General features: G+C 37.0%; 1 protein-coding gene across 1 annotated transcript in view; it reads left to right on the top strand.

Moving 5' to 3' along the window:
* Positions 1-19024, top strand: part of CWC27 (CWC27 spliceosome associated cyclophilin) — a 108497-nt gene that overhangs the window by 71516 nt on the left and 17957 nt on the right. Inside the window, exon 12 of the mRNA XM_062599272.1 lies at positions 17081-17190. Coding sequence (XP_062455256.1) covers positions 17081-17190 — 110 coding nt within the window. The remainder of the gene's footprint in view (positions 1-17080; positions 17191-19024) is intronic.

The following is a 19024-nucleotide window of genomic DNA, read 5'->3' as shown; positions in this document are numbered from 1 at the left end:
GCATTCAAGAACAGAAAATAGAGACTATTAAATAATAGTCTTTAGGTGCCTTAAAATCATTTGAACTTCATGAAATTTTTTGAGGCTTGTTAGCAAGCCCCAGAGACTTAAAGGAGTCCCAGAGATACTGACACTAAAAAAAACAGTAACAAAAATGCTCCCAGAGAGTAGTTATCAGTTGCTCATAATCAAACTGAAAAGTGGGGTTCATAGGTATCTGTTATTAATGATTGGGGAAACAGGATCGAATACCTTTATTAAGTTTGCAGCTGAGGAAAATATATCAGGCAGGGAAAGGGAAGATGAAAGAAGAAAGAAAAATGCAAACTTGGATGCTAAGAGTAGAGTTCCATAAGCAGTTGTCCAAGTGAAGAGCTAAGTGGCTCACTCCCTTCCCTTGTACTAGCCCTAGTCCACACTGGAGCATTTGCTGATCTGATTCAGTTTATCAACATGGAAAACCTCTGTTCCTTTTTTTCTTTACTGGAATAGTTTTGTTCCAGTTAGTGGACTGAATCAGTTGACAGAGGTGAAAAGCCAGGTCAAAGTAAACAGAATATGTGACTTGGAAAAGGGGATGATTCAAGGGTGAAAAGAGATCTTTCTATTGTAGCAAATTGGCTTATCCTGTCTTGTGCAACTTCTGCTTAGAAATTGCCAGCTGCACAAACACAAGATGCTAGGTACCACTTACACAGCTTAGAATCTAAGAAATACAATAAATAGCTAACTGACTGCAAGTTGACAGTGCCATGCTTTTGAAAGGGACTAAAATGAAATGTATGAAAAAGGCACATTGTAAGCAAGGCAGAGTCATTGTCTGTTCAAGCTGAGCAGGGCTTCAGCCTTAGTACTTTGACCAGTTTTGGCCATTGCACTTGAAAGAAAGATGAGGCACGTTAAGAGAGCATACTAGAGAGCAACAAAGATGACTGATGATCTAGAAAGTTACATTTGAAGTTTGTAAGAACTGGAATGGTTTACTTTAGAGAGGAGATGACTTTGTAAAGGAGTACATTAATGATCTTTAAGAATGTTAAAGGCTACCATGGGGAGGTAGTAATACTATGGTATTGCTGTTGATATTATTCTATGTAATCCTCTTGGCGAGGGCAGGAGATAATTGCAAGATAAGGCTTCAACTGCAGCTAAAGAGAGTTAGCTTAGATGCTAGGGAAAGCTATTCGAATAGATGGTCTAGCAAATGAGTGGAATTTTTAATAGCAGATTAGACTGATACTACTTAGGGCTGGTTTAGAGACAGTTGATTCTGCCTAATCACAGAATGGTTGAGGTTGAAAGGGACCTCTGGAGATCATCTAGTCCAACCTCCCTGCTCAGCAGGGTCACCTAGAGCATGTTAGACAGGATCATGTCCAGGTAGGTTTTGAATATCTCCAGAGAAGGAGACTCTACAGCCTCTCTGGGCAGCCTGTCCCAGTGCTCTGTCACCCTCACAGGAAAGAAGTTTTTCCTCATATTCAAATAGAACTTCCTGTGTTTCAGTTTGTGCCAATTGCCTCTTGTCCTGTCACTTGGCACCACTGAGAAGAGTCTGGCCCTATCCTCTTGGCACCTTCCCTTAAGGTATTTGTAGACATGGGTAAGATCCCCTCTAATCTTCTCTTCTCCAGGCAAACAGGCCCAGCCATTGCAGCCTTTCCTTATAGGGGAGATACTCCAGTCCTGTAATGTAGCCCCATGCTGGACTCTCTCCAGTAGTTCCATGTCTCTCTGGGAGCCCAGAACTGGACACAGTACTCAAGATGAGGCCTCACCAGGGCTGAGGAGAGGGGCAGGATCACCTCCCTTGACCTGCTGGCACCACTCTTCCCAATGCACCCCAGGAGACCACTGGCTTTCTTGGCCACAAGGGCACATTGCTGGCTCATGGTCAGCTTGTCATCCACCAGCACTCCCAGGTTTTTCTCTGCAGAGCTACTTTCCAGAAGGTCAGCCCCCAGCTTGTACTGGTGCCTAGGGTTATTTTTCCCTAGGTGCAGGACTTGGCACTTGCCCTTGTTGAACCTCATGAGGTTCCTCTCCGCCCAACTCTCCAGCCTGTCCAGGTCTCTCTGAATGGCAGCACAGCCCTCAGGTGTATCAGCCACTCCTCCCAGCTTGGTATCATCAGCAAACTTGCTGAGGGTGTACTCTGTCTCTTCATCTATGTCATTGATGAAGAAGTTGAATGGGATGGGACCCAGTACTGACCCCTGGAGGACACCATTAGCTACAGGCCTCCCATTAGCTACAGGCCTCCAACTCAACTGTGCTGCTGATGACAACCCTCTGAGCTCTGCCTTTCAGCCAGTTCTCAATCCACCTCACTGTCCACTCATCTGACCCACACTTCCTGAGCTTACCTATGAGGATGTTCTGGGAGACAGTGTCAAAAGTCTGGCTGAAGTCAAGGTGGACAACATCCACTGCTCTCCCCTCATTTACCCAGCCAGTCATTCCATCCTAGAAGGCTATCAGATTGGTTAAGCAGGATTTCCCCTTGGTGAGTCCATACTGATGACTCCTGATCACTTTCTTTTCCTCCACATGCTTAGAGATGGTGTTCAGGATGAGCTGTTCTATCACCTTTCCAGAGATGGAGGTGAGGCTGACTGGCCTGTAATTTCTTGAACCCTCCTTCTTGCCCTTTTTGAAGACTGGAGTGACACTGGCTTTCTTCCAGTCCTCAGGCACCTCTCCTGTTCTCTGTAACCTTTCAAAGATGATAGAGAGCGGCCTAGCGATAATATCCACCAGATCCCTTAGTACTCGAGGGTGCATCCCATCAGGGCCAATGAGTCTGTGGATGTCAGGTTTGCCTAAATGATCTCTAACCCGACCCTCCTCAGCCAAAGGAAAGTCTTCCTTTCTCCAGACTGTCTCTCTCGTCTCCAGGGTGTGGGACTCCTGAGGGCTGGCCTTAGCCATAAAGACTGAGGGAAAGAAGACATTCAGCAACTGCCTTCTCTGTATCCTTTGTCACCAGGGCACCCACCCCATTCAGTAGCGGGCCCACATTTTCCCTGGTCTTCCTTTTGCTATTGATGTATTTGAGGAAGCCCTTCCTATTGTCCTTGACATCTCTTGCCAGATTTAATTCCGTATGGGCCTTAGCGTTCCTCGTCACATCCCTCCATACTCTGACAGTGTTCCTATGTTCTTTCCAAGTGGCCGGTCCCTTTTTCTATATTTTGTGTGCTTCCTTCTTCTGTTTGAGTTTGGCCAGGAGCTCCTTGCTCATCCGTGCAGGTCTCCTGCCCCCTTTACTGGACTTTTCACTCATAGGGATGCACTGCTCTTGAGCTTGGAGGAAGTCTTGCTTGTATATTAACCAGCTCTCCTGGACCCCCCTTCCTTTTAGGGCCCTAACCCATAGGTTTCCTCCAAGTAGTTCCCGGAAGAGGCCAAAGTTTGCTCTCCTGAAGTCCAGGGTTGCAATCGTACTTATTGCCCACTTCCTTCTTGTTGGATCCTGAACTCCACTATCTCATAATCACTGCAGCCAAGGCTGTCCCCAGCCTTCACATTTCCAACCAATCCTTCTTTGTTAGTTCAAGGTCCAGCAGCACACTTTCCTCATTTGCTTCTTCAGCACCTCTGTCAAAAAGCTATCATCAGTGCTCTGCAGGAATTGCCTGGACAGTTTGTACCTACGTGTGTTGTCTTTTCAGCAGATGTCAGGGTGGCTGAAGTCCCCCAGGAGAACCAGGGCCTGTGATCCTGAGGCTGCTTTCTGTTGTCTGTAGAAGGCCTCACTGACTTCCTCTTCCTGATCAGGTGGCCTGTAGTAAACACCCACAGCAGTGTCACCCATGTCAGCCTGCCCTTTGATCCTTACCCATAAACTCTCAACTCACTCTTCATCCACCCTAGACAGAGCTCCAAAAATACACTCCAGTTGCTTTCTCACATAAAGAGTAACTCCACCACCTCACCTGGCAGGGATGGGCTTATTTTTCAAGTTTCTGTGAAGCACAAACTATTAAGTAAATCAAAAGAAAGGTAAACTGTGACCTCTAAAGAGGTCTTGATGAGGGTAGAGAAACTGAGCATAATTTTAGCAATGATAATAACAAGATGGAAAAATTACCGAGAAAATATTGTATTTACTATTGCTATGAATCTTTAAATCAAGCAATTAAAATAATGGGTTTGTAGATCTGCTAAAAATTAGCTCTTGGTGTTACTTCAGTAAGTAATTTTTGTATCTTTATCACATTAGGAGTAATAGCAGCATGTGTTGTGCCTTGGGATGCTTTGTGCATGTTTGTGACTTACAGGAAAAGCTAAGATTTTAGAAATACGTTTTAGATTTTTCAAGATAAATGAAAGACTTTTTAAAAATGTTAAATTTAATCAAAATATCAACTAAACCAGAATCTACTTAGAATTATCAAACACTAACATTTAGTGAGTTTTTAAATAACATGCTTAAATGATTTTAAATACTAAAATAATTAGGTGATGAAACTGTTTACAGTCTTCTGTTGGCTGCTTTTGTCCAGCCTTCAGCTGATGTCAATAGCATGGCAGCTGATGTCAGCATCAGTTGGCATTTCTTAGATTTCTTTTCCTGTAGAGCCATCTTTCTGATTAATTACTGTGATTTATATAAAGTTCGTTAGTACAAAGTTTTGACTTTTGTATTCTACCTACTGCATTTCAGTATCGTTTTCCAGATGTCAGTTGCAAGCCTATCAACTTGTCTCTTGAATTGTACAAAACTTTTGATTTGTGTAGAAAGAAAAAGTATAGTTTATTGTAAAGGACCAAAGCTCTTGCAGAGCTTAAGATTAGCAGGAGAGAGTTATAATTGCAATAGGAATATTAACTAAAAGGTACAGCTACGTTAGTGTTTTACCACAGATCAGATATGCTTTTATACATCTTTTGGATGAAGCTACACTGGAAGCTGCATTCCAGGAGCGCACTAATGACCTCCTCCTGGTAGTCCAAAACACAACACCCCCAGAGTCTGTAGTGAGGGTGTCTGGGCCCTGGCACACTGTTTTATTCCTCTTCCTCAGTAACACTGGCTGATGTTCAGGTAGCTAAGACTTTCTGTCTTTTGTGAATTGCCTGAATTTTAAGAATGTTGGAATCTGTCTGCGTTTACAACATAGCTTTTATTTTCATTATGGTTCAAATGGAGCTAAGATAGTGTTTTGAATTTCTTCTTTTTGATCTAGCCAAATATTCATATTTTTCTCTTAAAATCTTACAGAACATTTTAGTTCTGAATAATCAGCTTTGAAGAAGATGCAGATTAAAATTTAGGATATACGTTTGAACAGTTAAGAAGTAACTTGTGACTGCTAACCTGAAAAACTCCTGTCTTATAGCAGTGTTGGAATGGTAATTTAAGAAGTGAGATTTAATTTAGCAAGGACCTCTGAACTTGCTTAATGTTATTAATTGTAAACACACTTAGATATGTAAATGTTTGTAACTTTTTGTCATGTTAACATTGTGTACTATCTTTATCTTGGCTTTAGTCTCACTGAATTGTTTTTATCACAATCATCTCACTACATTGTGTTTTATGGTTAGTATGCTGCAGAAATGAAAACAGGCCTCAGTATTCATACTGGCTCTTATGACTACTGGCAAAAAATATTAGAAAACTGTGAATTCATTAATCATCAAGAAACAAAAGTGAATGTCACACCAAATGCTAGATTCTAATACAGGAAATTCTAGATTGGGGGAAGTAAACATAAAAGAGAGTGGTACATAGAGGGAGCAAAAGATGTGAGAATGTCATGAACATAAATTGATAAATAAATTTTGACAAAGTATACTGCAAAAAAAAAAGATAGCAATTGAACGGATTGTGGAAATAGATAAAAAACAAAGCTAGTAAAAGACTAGACATTTGTTAGGAGTTATTTAAAAGTTATGTGTGTAATTCAGGAAGTGAGATGGGAGGTAGAATCTTAAGTATTTAAAGACGATAAACATTAAGAATGAAAAAGTATACCTTTGTTATGAAACCTTTATAATTGAATGATAGAAGAGAATTTAGAGATACTTTGAGTATAATATAATAAACATTTATATTTGAATATAATAAAATCTAACTGTAATTAAACCTAGTGTTGTACCTGAGCAAGTAATTTTGATTGCCCAAAAGTTAAAAGCGTTTATTACATCTCTTTTAGTTCATGTCATTTTTAGTTTATTGGCCTGAATTTTCAGTGATGCAATGGAATTGTCAACGTCCAGGAGAGTTTACAGAATACGCAACAGTTTACCTAGTCCACGTTAGTTTGCCTATGAGAAATTGCATATAGATAGACTGCTATCAAGAAATAACTGTGTGTAGCAGATTTTTCCATTGTTCTCTGCCTATCCTCTTGGGGGAGTGTGGGATGGAGCGCGAGTTGTGACCTGCTTTATCGGGTATGTCTACGCAGATGGTGCAGACACTTGCGCAGTGTCTGCTTATGCTCCGAGTTGGCTGGATTAGAAAAAATGCTAGTTCAGAGGCTATGTAACTGCATTAATATGACCCTGTGCTTGATTAATAAACCCTGCATTTCAGCCAAAGCTTGCAACCATAAGGGTAGAAATTCACTGAAGACAATAGAGCAGTGTGAGAATAAGGCTTAGGTCACGCTGAACTTTTTGCAGAATCAGGGCTAATTGTTATGAGGCTACTGGCTAATTAATGGGTGGTGGCAAGACATCTATTTTACATCTCCTGGCAGATCTTTATTAATATTGGTATCACATTTAATATCACTACTTAAATTGTTCATTTTAAATATTTGCCTACTTGAGTTTTTTACAAATTCAGAGCATTAAAGAAGATTGGGGGGGGGTGTGAAAATTAAAGTGTTTACATTGTTTAAGGAGGAGAAAGAGAAAAACCTAACTCCCTCCTTACAAGTTTGACTATAACCAGCTTTCCAATTTGTGAATAAGATTGTTGACTATGCCAGACCGCTGTCATGACCTTACTTTAAATAAGATGTTTTTCTTTTATGTGACATTTGCTGTTGTGATGCCAGAAATTACATCAAACATTACAATTTAAGTGCTGAATTACTTCAACATTTTGAAGTACTTAATCAAATATTTGAAAAAGATATATTTTTCAAAGTTTCGTAGTGTAAACCTGTGAATATATTTCAATGAAATTTACTTTAGACAAATACCATCTGCCCAGTTTTCAACTATATGTTAGTTTTAAATGGCTTTAAAGGTTTATTTTAATTTTTCTTGTTAGAACAATTTTTAAACAGTCTGGTAATCTTTAGATGATGAAATTTAATTACCACGTGTGAGAAAAAAAGCCACAAAATACTATAGGAGCAGTGAAACCTAGCAACTAGCATAGAAACTAATAACAAAAGGTAAGAATCCTACTGAGGCATGAAGTATTTTCTGCTTTATTTTTAATTGTGTTTAGGGAGCCAAATGATTGACATGTTTAGAAAGATCTTCAAAATGTATCAGGGACCCCAATTTATGTTTGTTTTTAATCAATATATCAATTAGTTAAAATAACTTAAGATGTATCTTATTATTAAATGTGGGTATTGGTGGCACTTGAAAATGTGTTTAGGTCCTGTCTTATATAGAAAGATGCTTTCTTGCAGTCAGAGATTTTAAGAGAATTGTGCACCCTTGAGAAACCATGCAAATTCCAAAATCCAAATTTTGATGGTTTGGGTACTACACAGCAGAAATATGGGTAAGGATGAAGATTTTGCAGTATATATAGTTGCATTTTTATCGAAATATGCATCTTGAATCTGTCATCCTTGCAAAGTCTTCTGTTTTATTCCACTATTTCTAGTTTTGTTTTTCCCTCAATTAATCTCTGCTAAAATAATACCCAACATCCCTAGTCAGTCTCTTTCTCTCTGTGGCTGGTAACAGAATGCTTTTCTCTCATCTCTATCTTTCTCTTTCCAAAAGAGGACAAAAGCCTAGTAGTAAGCTAGCTTTGGTTTTAGTGGTAATCCTAACATGTGCTCAAAATCAACTGACATTAGAAAATTAATCACATATTAGACTTCTGTACAATGTGACTAAAAGCTGTCAAAGTTCAGAAAAGATTCAGTGGAGGTTTTCATGGTCACATTGTTGCACAAATCAGTGGACTCTGCTCACTTGAGCAATATTTTGAGGCTACAGGAATTCCTTCTAAGATTATATTGTTTGAGTTGACTAAGTGAACTAGTAAGTTTATTCTAGGAAAACTCTTGCTTTTTTCACTAGAGCAAACTTTAAAATCCAGTAATCAATCCAACTCTGGAAGCTCATACTATAAACAAGTGTATTAGGTTATTCATGGATAGTAAATATGTCCAGATTCTTACTTCTGAACTCTTCAGGACAAACACTCTGGCTCTTCAGGGTCTAATGCAGGCCAGGGCTATGATAATAACAACTGAATAATAGTTAAAGATGTGAAGAAAACCAAAGTAATATTAGACTATACTAAACACAAATATACTGGAAGGTACATTATAAATTCTTTCAAACACATATATTCATTCATATCGTATCCAGTATTTATCATTTTTATGGCACTTTACAGTAAATTAATGTTTTTGTTTTCCGTAGCTAATATTAAAAATGCTGGGAAAAAGTCTTTATTCTGGAAGAAGTGTGTTATCTATCTCAGGTCTTAATTATAGAGACACTTCATGTCCTGTATCTGTCACTTCTGACGAGAATTCTGTTGTTTTGATACACAAAAATCATTCAGCTGAACTTTTTCAGTTCAAACAAGGAATTGCCTAATGTTTTTCAGTTTTTCTTTTTTTTCTCTTCAATATTTATTCTACCTTTACTATACCTTTCTTGATATTTCTGTCCAGTAGCTCTTTTATTACGTCAACTGTGTCATCTGTGTTACTAACGATTGCACTGAGATACTGATTGGTCTGCCTTGTCTAAAATGTATACAAAGCCTGCCGTAACAAACGGGGCTGGTCTGTAAGGATTTCTTTGTGCACTCTCCTTGGTATCCCATCTTGCTTACGCATGAACTCATGATTATATACAGAGTGTGTGATGAGTTAAAAAATTAGTTTTGTGAAGTTCAGCATATCAGCATATCATTCATACGTAATGAAAGATGGTTTGATCTATTTGTCTAAAAATCTGCATGCTATTTGTACATCCTTGAGAAAAAACATAAAGCAAAACTCTTTTTCTCTGTCCCAATATGTATTCTTTCCTATCTTCTGAAGGTTATTGTGTTTTTGGTAATACTTAGAGCAAATTCAACTGGTGGTTATTCCAGCAAATGTTTTATGCATAGCTTCATTATTTCTTCCTAAAAACAAAAACAAAATCTCTGGATTTTATAGAGGCTTTACCTCGTTTGTTATGAGGACAGGCATTATTCCAAGGTTTGTCAAAATTGACATAAGAAAATGATAAAATAACAAAATTAATAGTGTAGAAACTTATATGCACGTTGTAATCAAATGCACATTTGGCTCAAAAATACTGTTGCCTTACCATTGTCACTATTTGTGTACCTACTAAGCCCCACTTGCAATGCTAGCAATTCAGGCTGGTGTGAAGGTTGGCATAAGCAACGATCATATTTTTCTCATCTATCACAGTCAGCAGGCCTAGAACTAATATTCTGTGGTTTTCAAAAAACGAAGGTAAAATTCAGTTGCAGTATTTAAAATACAGGGACACTGACGCAGCGTTTGCTGTATGTTAATTACACTGTTAAATTTATCAGGTGTTTTAGGAACTAAGCTTAAAATACCTTTATCATAAATTAAGCTTTATAATCTGCTCCACTACCTATTTAGGGTCTGATTCCAAACACTCAAAAGACTGCCATTCGGTTCAGTCTTTGCTACACTTCTGCAATTTTGTAGTTAAACACTGACTTCAATTGAACTGTTCCCAATTTAAGTGTGAGGAAAATAAACCCTTCTGTATTTTTTTTAAAAATCAATCTCTTCCTTTCTGGTTTAAAGACTTCTGAGTCTCCACCTTAGTTCCAGGCTATCATTGGAAACCATGTCTCAAATACAATGTTTTAGGTTAGATTACACCATCAGCTTGGCATCTGTTACCCCTTAAAGGAATATTTCAGGAAAGCAGAATAGCAAAATCTGTCTGAAAGAAAGTAAATTACTCAAATGCTAAAGTTTCTGTCACAGTGAAATGAAGGATCTCTTGGCAGTAACTCTAACTGAGGTAAGTTGCAACCTGCTTAGAAATTCTATTAAAAGTAGGATTAAGTGCATTTTCAATAGGAATTTTATTTTCCACCTTCCTTGAAGAGATGATGTGAAAATAAACTTGTTCAAACGAAGGAAAAAAATCTTTCCTATCCTGAAGTTACTTGCAGTTCATGAGGGGATGTCTCTAGGACAAAACTGCAAGATTCCTGTAACTGATTTAAACTAGCATCTTCAGCATCCTGCAGTACTTAAAAAACATATCAGTGTTATTTCAGGCATGTGTGCAATGCCACTCCCTCATCTTGTTTCATCTGAATAAATCCTTAGAGATTCAGGTGTTTTGGAGCTTAAATATTTTAATACAAATGTAATGAACTTTTGCTGGATCAGCGAGCTGAATGTGAGTTAACTGAGCCTGATGTGAAGATCCATCATACAGTGCTCTAGTTCTTTTTTCAACTTATTTGCAAAAGATTTGGAGAGGACGGGAGGTGCTGACTGACAGATATGAAGTAGTAGCCACCCAAACTAAGTTTGCATTTTTCAAAGTGTTCTTCCTTTATATGCTTGTCTATTCCAGATGTTTTATTTTGCATGCTAGTTATCTGTGTTTGTTCATGTAAACACAAAATAATTTTATCAAAGTATTTGCTACTTAATAAAGTTGAATGAGTTATATTAAGAAGCAGTCAGTACTTGTGGTTTTGAAATTACCTTATTGTGTGGAGTTTTCAAAAGTTTTGAAATGTGTTAGAAACTGATTGACTTAGAGGCTCTTGAAAATCCCTGTTGTTGTATTCCTTGCTTTTAATGTTGAGTAATAGGTTGTAAGACCTCATGGAGAAGTACAAGCGTGTCTCTAAGTCATTTTAATGAAAGGTGCAGAAATATGATGCATACAAGTGCATAACTGTTTTGGTTGACTCACTCTGAGGTTAGTTCAGGTGAGTCTAATTATCTTTCATTTGATTTATAAAAAGGCAGAGAGAGTGAAGTGCAGGACTAGAAAAACCCTGGTAGGAGAGACCCAAGGAACAATAATCTTAAGAGAAAGTTTGAACTAAAATTCAAATTATTTGTGTTAGCAGAAAGTAACAACTGAGCATGAAAAAATACACAGGCACCCTACTTATAGGAATTTAATTTATTTGAGAATTATATTTGAGCTGGACTAGATTGGACTAAAATCTTAGTCAAAGATGACGTATGCCTAAGAATCACATTCTTTCATTTCAGCATTTCAGCATATGCATATTGTTTGGATCACAGTCTTCAAATGTTTATGGGTGGATTGAGACTTGCATTTTACTTATGAAAACATAAGTTTTCAAGAACACTGAGGTCGTTTTTGTCATTAAAATGTCACAGTTATACTCCTTGCCATAAGGTACTTGAGATTCTTTTCAAAGCCTCCCTTCAGTCAAATATCACCTGAAAAGTTGTTTTCTATAGGAAAGCTGGTGGTTTTGTAGCTCAAATTATTTATCTAATTGCTGAACATTAGTAAAACAAGGCAGTATGTTGTTTCTACTAGTCAATAAGCTTGATTGGATAGACTTGTTTATGCAAAAACTATAGTGTTTTATCTTCACAAGGGTTTGGTCTTAAGAGTTAAGATTTTTTAAAATTTATTTTATTGTTAGAGAAGACTGAGGAAATAGGGGGAAAGATAGAGCTGAGCCATTATGACTTACAGTTTCGTATTGTACTTCGTTATTCTTTTCAGTTCATTTTGTATTACAATGCATGAGATTTTATGGCAGACTTTATATTTTATTCATGCATTCTATGTATATACTTTTATCTTTCTTCGGCCATTCTAGAAGATCTTCTAGAAGTTTTTTTTTCTTTTATTTCCCTGCTATTGCTGTTAATCCTCTGTTTAGTCTCTGTTATATCCAGTATGTCAACTAGAAAACAGGGTCGGGGGGAGGACAGCTCTGTATAGTATTCTGAATATTCTATTAAAATGTTTTCCCAGTTATTTTTAAATACATACATGTAACATTCATTTATCCTAATAGATATGAGATTTTGTTTATAAAATTTTATAAACAATATATATTTGATATAAAAATAGTACAAATTTATTTCTTCTTATTCTGACATGCTGTGTTTATAAACTTTGTAGAAAGCTTTAAAAAAACAGAGAATTTCTGATTCCAAGGTGAATTTTTCTCTGTAAGCCGTTGTCCAAAACAAGCCTGATAAAGCGTTTGATTTAAATTTTGTACTTCAGCAAGCTGTACATCATGAAATCTGTTGCACCAACTTCTGCCATAAATATTTACTTTTTCATCTTTTGGAATGGACATCAGGAGATTTGTTTCTCAGGCAGAAAGGAGGTTTTATTTTTCTATTTGTTATCAGGAATAACAGTCTTAAAAATATCTGTAAATATGTTTCAAGTATACTAAACCAATATGTGAAATGTCTTTAATGCCATTTTAGAAGAAAAAAATGTGAAAGGAAGTTGTTGATCAATTTTCAAATTTATTTAAATTATTAATTTATCATAGTAGTGGATATTCTGTGAAAAATAAACTGTTAAAGATAAATGAGAGTAGCCATTGGCTACTACAGCTATAGTTTGATACTATGGAGTCCTTTCCAGATAGACAAGATGGAACAGTATATAGTTTATAGTGGTTTAAAAAACAAAACAAAACAAAACTTGATACTAAATGAAAAAGTGACTGAAGTTGCAATAAAGATGTGGAGTGTTGGTGACAGCAGAAAAACAGCTCTTTGAATACAAGTGTGTTTGTGATTTAATTCCATAGCATGTTAACAGTACTTCACACAACACTTTTAATCCTGGATTTACCAGAGCAGGTTGACTGTTTCACCTTACTTGTTCCTCTGGCTTTCTACCGTTTTTTACCGCTCATTAGAGTCAGTCTTGTGGAATCCTCTGTGAGGAGCAGCTTCTCTCAGTGAAGAGTCAGAGGGGTGGAAGCAGTTACCTATCTTCCATTTCTTCTGATAGAGGCCTCCCTTGGGGGTGTAAGGCATGTTCATAAGTATTCTTAGTTCTGTAGCACAAAAGTCTTGAGTGCTAAAATCTGTTGATCACAGCGAAGAACTTGTCACCTATTACTGCTCCAGCATTATTTGGACTAGTTTCACAACATACATGAAAGGAATAGCCCCCCCTTCTTCGGTTCTTGTATCTTGGCAGATGTGCCCATCTCCGTGCTGCTCCCTGAGATACAGAAATCTTCCAGATACTATATTGTCACTGAGGTGCCATTTCCAAGCAATCAGAAGGATCAGCTCTTTCTGCCTTTAAGGACAATCACATTTGCTAGAAAGAAAATAATGTTCCCCAGAAAACTGAGACTAAAAAAACTTGATATACATTCTTGGAAATTCATTAGCTGATCATAGGTGAAATCGTGGGCTTTGGTAAGATGCTCAGGAAGAAATACTGTCTTCCCTCAAAAAACAAGAAAAATACAGAAGCTGCCAGATGTGCAAGAGTGTGAAATTCTTATATTTTCCCTTTTATTTCCCCACCCATTATTTATGGCAGATACTGCAGCTTGAATGGGGGGGGAGGGAGGAAGGTCATGGTTTGAGACCGTGATGAAAAAGCAGTAGATCACTTGGACAAGAGTTGGCTTTAAAAGCTCCCTTGTTTTGCATTTGAGACTGCCAGCTGACTTCACTTTTTGATAGATCTTACTTCTTCACTACTTTGCTCTGTGTACATCTGAAGAAGTAATTACAACTGTGTCACATACCCTCCTGATTTCTTGGCCATAGCTGACAGTTCATGCCAGCTTGTCTATCCAAAGCTTATGGCCTGTTTTGGGATTATTTATTCCTTAGATCACTTCCTTTCATTTGGCAGGAGGCAACTGCTTTGATAGTCATGACTCATATTTTGATGCAGGGAACTGCTCAGCAACTGTGGAGAGTATTGTTTCTATTGCACTCCTTCTGTATAGGACAGCTGTGATGGACAGTTTGCTCCTGGAATAGGAGTTCACATGGATGGCCTAGGAGCTCAGGATTACCTGTCACCATAGGAGAAGAAACTATAAATCAGTGTTCCAGAATGCAGAAGTGTTGCAAAATGCCCAAAGAGTATTCTGCTCTGCCCTTTCAGGGTCATTGTGTACAGACAGTGGTGGACATTGCCAGCATGATATTCCTCCTCAACAAGTCACATGGTCTAAAGTCCTCACTGCTCTGCAGAGCAGCAACAAACTGTGCCAGAAACTTGAATCATCTGGTAGTAGTTTGCTTGTTATGCACTGTGCATACCTCTGCAGATGGTTGGCCTCTCAGCTAAATCGTAAATGGGAGATCTGTTCTGATAGTCTCAAGGCTATCTTCCAGGATCATGAATGCCCTAGGTTAGACTTGTTCACCTCAGATGCCATCAAAAACAAAGTTTTGGCTCTCATACCAGTTCCTTGTTTAGAGGTTAGGATGACACGTGTTTACATTTCCACAATGCCCCCACCAAAGCCCTTTGACTTCAAGGGTGTTGCTTGGTGTAAAATAAAAGAGGTGCTGATGGTGCCTGTCGGGCAAGACAGTTCTGGTATCACCCTCTATTTCATATATAACCTAGGAAGCTCTTTTCTTCCTTCCTCATCCTGTCTCACTTGTAATCTAAATTGATATTGCTGATTTTTTTAGTCTTTCAGAATTAACGCTGGGAACTAATTTCTGTATTACTGTTAGGAGATATCCAAGCCCATCATACATCTCAGCTAGGGAGATAAACATCTCAGTTTTAACTTCCTTAGGGCATATTTCATAGCTAAATAATTACTTTGTTCTTTCTGCTGCCTTTTCTAAGTTAAAGATGGAGAAAAATAGTAAAATCTGGACAGTATATATTGGGGAGAAACGTTAAAATACTAAATCCTAACTTAGTCCTTTTAAAGGAAAGATAGATTTCATTAACATATTAGCAAAATGATTTTTGAAGTATTTTAATGAGTTACTAATGAATTTAATGAGTTACTAATGAGTGATCAGGCACAGTGAGGCCGAATTAAGAAACTGACCATTTTAAATAAACCTTTTAATTCACAGCGCATTCATAAAGTATCTAGCATGATTTTAAATCACATTATGGAGCTAAATGTTGACATAATTTAAATGTCATAGTAGTAGTTAATTCCAGATAAGGTCTCAAAACAAATTTCACAGAATTTTGTGATGAAAAGATTAATGTTTTCCTTCTCACTGTGGCAGTTCCAGCAAAAGGAGATCTCCCTGTAAAATTAATTCTTCAACTGTCTTTAAAAGAAGAAAAACAATTTATACAAAAGCATGCACCATCCATTTTCTTACTCTAATCATTATGATTTCAATTTTTAATTGCTAATTAGTTTTAGTGCTTTTATTAATTGACTAGTGATGATTTATGTCACTTCTATAGCATGCTTGATTTTATATTGCTTGAATATGAAGTGCTATAAAATGAAGCATGCAAGTCTTGAAAACTTTCCTCTAGGAACCGTGCTCAGTGCTGGAACTGGACTGTATCAGCTCTGAGGCCTCAATAAGGCAATATTTCAGTATGGCACTGGCTTTATGACTTAGCTGATAATATTTCAGTACTCCGCCTTAGATCCTCTCCTACAGAGTTTCTGCTCAGACTGACATTCCTCAGCTTGTTTTCTTCTTTATTGCTCCACAGTATAATGCTCTGTGTTCATCCTTACTCAGATCGTCTGCACCAATTTAATTTCAAACCACTGCTCCAGTTCATGAAGATCTTTTGAATTTTAGTTTTGTTCTCCAGTCTGTTTATATCTCTTGGTTTCTCTTGCTTTCATATTGCCCTCAAAGTTAATAGAGGTACATTATATTGTATTTTCCAAGTGATTCTTGAAAATACTAATAATATTGGACCTGAGACAGACTCCTGGGGATCCCCACTTGTTTGGGTTTTTTTTTCTTTCTACCTTGACTCTGAGCCTTTATTAACTGCTCTCTAAGTATGTTTTCCCAACCACTTAAGCACTCACTAGACGGTAGTTTTAATCAAGAACGTGTTTCTATACCTTGCTTATGAGAAGGTCATGTGTGAGAGTATCAAACACCTGAAGTCTAGATAGATGACATCTGCCACTTCATCTGTATAGGAATTATACTGTTATAGGAGATACAGCTATAATAAGACACATTTTGGTATGGCGAATGGATGTGTATTCACCATGTGAAGTTGAATATGAAAGAACAAAAAGAATCAATTATCATGGGCACCAGCAAGGAGCTCTTTCTCAGCAGAATCCAGAAGGTATTCCACATAACTCTGTATTCACCTAGCAGGTACTTTTCTACTTCATGAAATCTCCTTTTCAAGATAGTACACTGAGTAATATCTGTGCATGCACATAAAGTGGATGAGAACAGAGATGCTTTTTCTGTGAAAGTAAACTTTTATAAACTTACCCATGTTGTGGTAACGTAATAGTTTTCAGAGACAACATGGAGTAAAAGAAACATTTCTCTAAAATCAACTATAACAAATATAATTTCACAGGGCCAAACGGATTTGGCTGTTCAAGAAAGGTAGTCAAAAATTAAGGAAAATTTATTAAAAGGATTTCAGTAGTCCTCAACATTTCGGATCTTAATACCAGAGTTTTTAGTTCTGTTACCCTGCTTTCACTGGCTGTATAGTAAAATAAAATTGACACACAAATTTTTGGACTTACTGACTACCCAATACCATGTCTGTCTTTTTGCTTTTTTCTTTTTTTTTTCTTGTTTGAAATAGCAGATCTTTCTCCTTGCTGAGGATGCAATAGATCTGAAAGATTTTAAGGAAGTGTTTTGCCTGGTATTTCAGAAGGTCACACACAAACTTCAAAATGATATTAAATCATAAAACCCAATGTATTTTATTTAACAAAGTGTGTTTCCTTATTCAGAGGAGGAACCTACTCCAAACAGTATTGTTGAAGAATACCTTCAGGAGAAGAGAAAATACGAAGACAAGCGAAAGCAGCAGCCAAAGAAAGGGGTCTCTCGTGAAGATCAGGTAAGAGTTTGACAAACTAAGGAGCAAAGAGTTCTGAAAAGTTTTATTATTTCTTCAATTATGATATTTTAGACTATACTTTTATATATGTTTCCTATGTTTCATTTTATGTAAAACAAAGTATCTTATTATAATTTCTTACATAAAACGCGGGAAGGGGGTGATGCATGCGCTTTGGTCTCCTGTTTGGATTACTCAGGTACAGAATTGTGTCACGTTTCTATGCTCTATGTTTCCTGACCAAAACCTATCAATTTTTATACACGAAAGTGCCATCAGTTTGGTCATTAAAACCAAAAAAGGAAAAGCTGCCCATGCAGAGCTATTCTTGACTACATTTACCAGGAGTTTGCATTTCTATACAATGCTTTTCTTGGCTCTGCAGCTTTCTGTAAGATAACATTGGGACAGAAGTTTGCATGCTTGCTGAAAAAGCTGTATATTTTACATTTCAACTTATATCTTAAAGAGATTAAATTCAACCCTATCTTTGGGCATTATGAAATCAACAAAAAATAGCTTTTAACTGCACTGTAGAAAAGCTTTTAAAATATAATTAAATTTATATTGCGGAGTCGGTTTGGATGTATGTCGACTTTACTGTGCAAATATAAGCAATGGGAAGTTTGATATAAATATTTGTTTTTTCTAAAATAGCAAAGTTTGGACCTATTAAATATATGAAACTGCCTATGAAGTGGAAAATAGCATTAATCTAAAAACTGATGCGTATGTTTATAAGAGCATGTCAGTTCAGCAATGAAGATGTTACATTCGACTGCTGAAGCTGAAAGAGTTTGGAAATTTGAGGCTTAATAACTTCAAAGAGAGGCTGACAAATCTTTATACATGTAGCAAGCTGATTTAGCTCTAAACTAAGAAGTTTTTGGAAATTTATAAATTCAAAAACCCATTAACTTTGAGTGAAAGGGTACTAAGCCTTTGCTGGCAAATTGGATCAAGGGACTTAAAACTACTTACCGTGAGTTTACATCAGCCCTGTCCTGAGGGAAAAAGGACAAGATGACAGGAATGTATTTTTAGTAGAAGATAATTTTATTTATGTAGCCCTGCTAGAAACTATTCAGCAATAATTAATCTAGTTCTTTGTAACCCATTTCACTTAAGAAAGGCCTCTTTTAGCCTCACATCTCTCCTACGTGGTTCTACAGCTCAATACTATTTTCCTCCCTCTGTACAAGAGTTAGAGGGAGGGAGAGATAAGTGTCTCCATAGAATTATAGACATTGGAAGTCTTAACGTTATAATATGAATTTACGTTATAATATGAATTTAACGCATGAATTTATAAAGAAATGCCATCTTCATGATGGCATCTGATCACTCACTGTACAAATACCTACTAAGATATTTGAAAGTTATTTCTGTAGTCGAGTCTATATACAGGAGTGTGGCACCAGACAAAAACAGATGAGACATATGGAATGTGGCGTTGATTGGTCAGGATTTCAGGTAAAAGAGGTTAGGTTGTTCTCATCTAATGGCTTAGGCAAAGATTGCCATCTCAGATGTTGGAAGTATAGGGTTTGTTTGCAATAGTACAGAAAGCTATAGAACTTGTCGGATGTGCAGGCTCAAATATTCTTGAAATTTTCCTCCCCCTCATTTTAAACAGAAGATTAAACAGGAAATAAAAAGAATAAATGCAAAAAAACTCCAAAACCCACTATTGGCAATGCTTAAATATGTTTTTTGAAAGAATTTAAAAGCCAGGAAACTCCTAAAGTTAAGATTGCTCCCAGAAGGAAATTTGACTCCAGTGAACACTTCTGGTATTTCCTATTTCTGTTTTCTATTCTTGTTTGATTTTTAT

Source organism: Rhea pennata, chromosome Z (genome assembly GCF_028389875.1).
Source record: "Rhea pennata isolate bPtePen1 chromosome Z, bPtePen1.pri, whole genome shotgun sequence".
NCBI classification, from domain to species: domain Eukaryota; kingdom Metazoa; phylum Chordata; class Aves; order Rheiformes; family Rheidae; genus Rhea; species Rhea pennata.
Note: the sequence above shows the minus strand (reverse complement) of the source record. Positions and strands in the feature narration are given on the sequence as shown.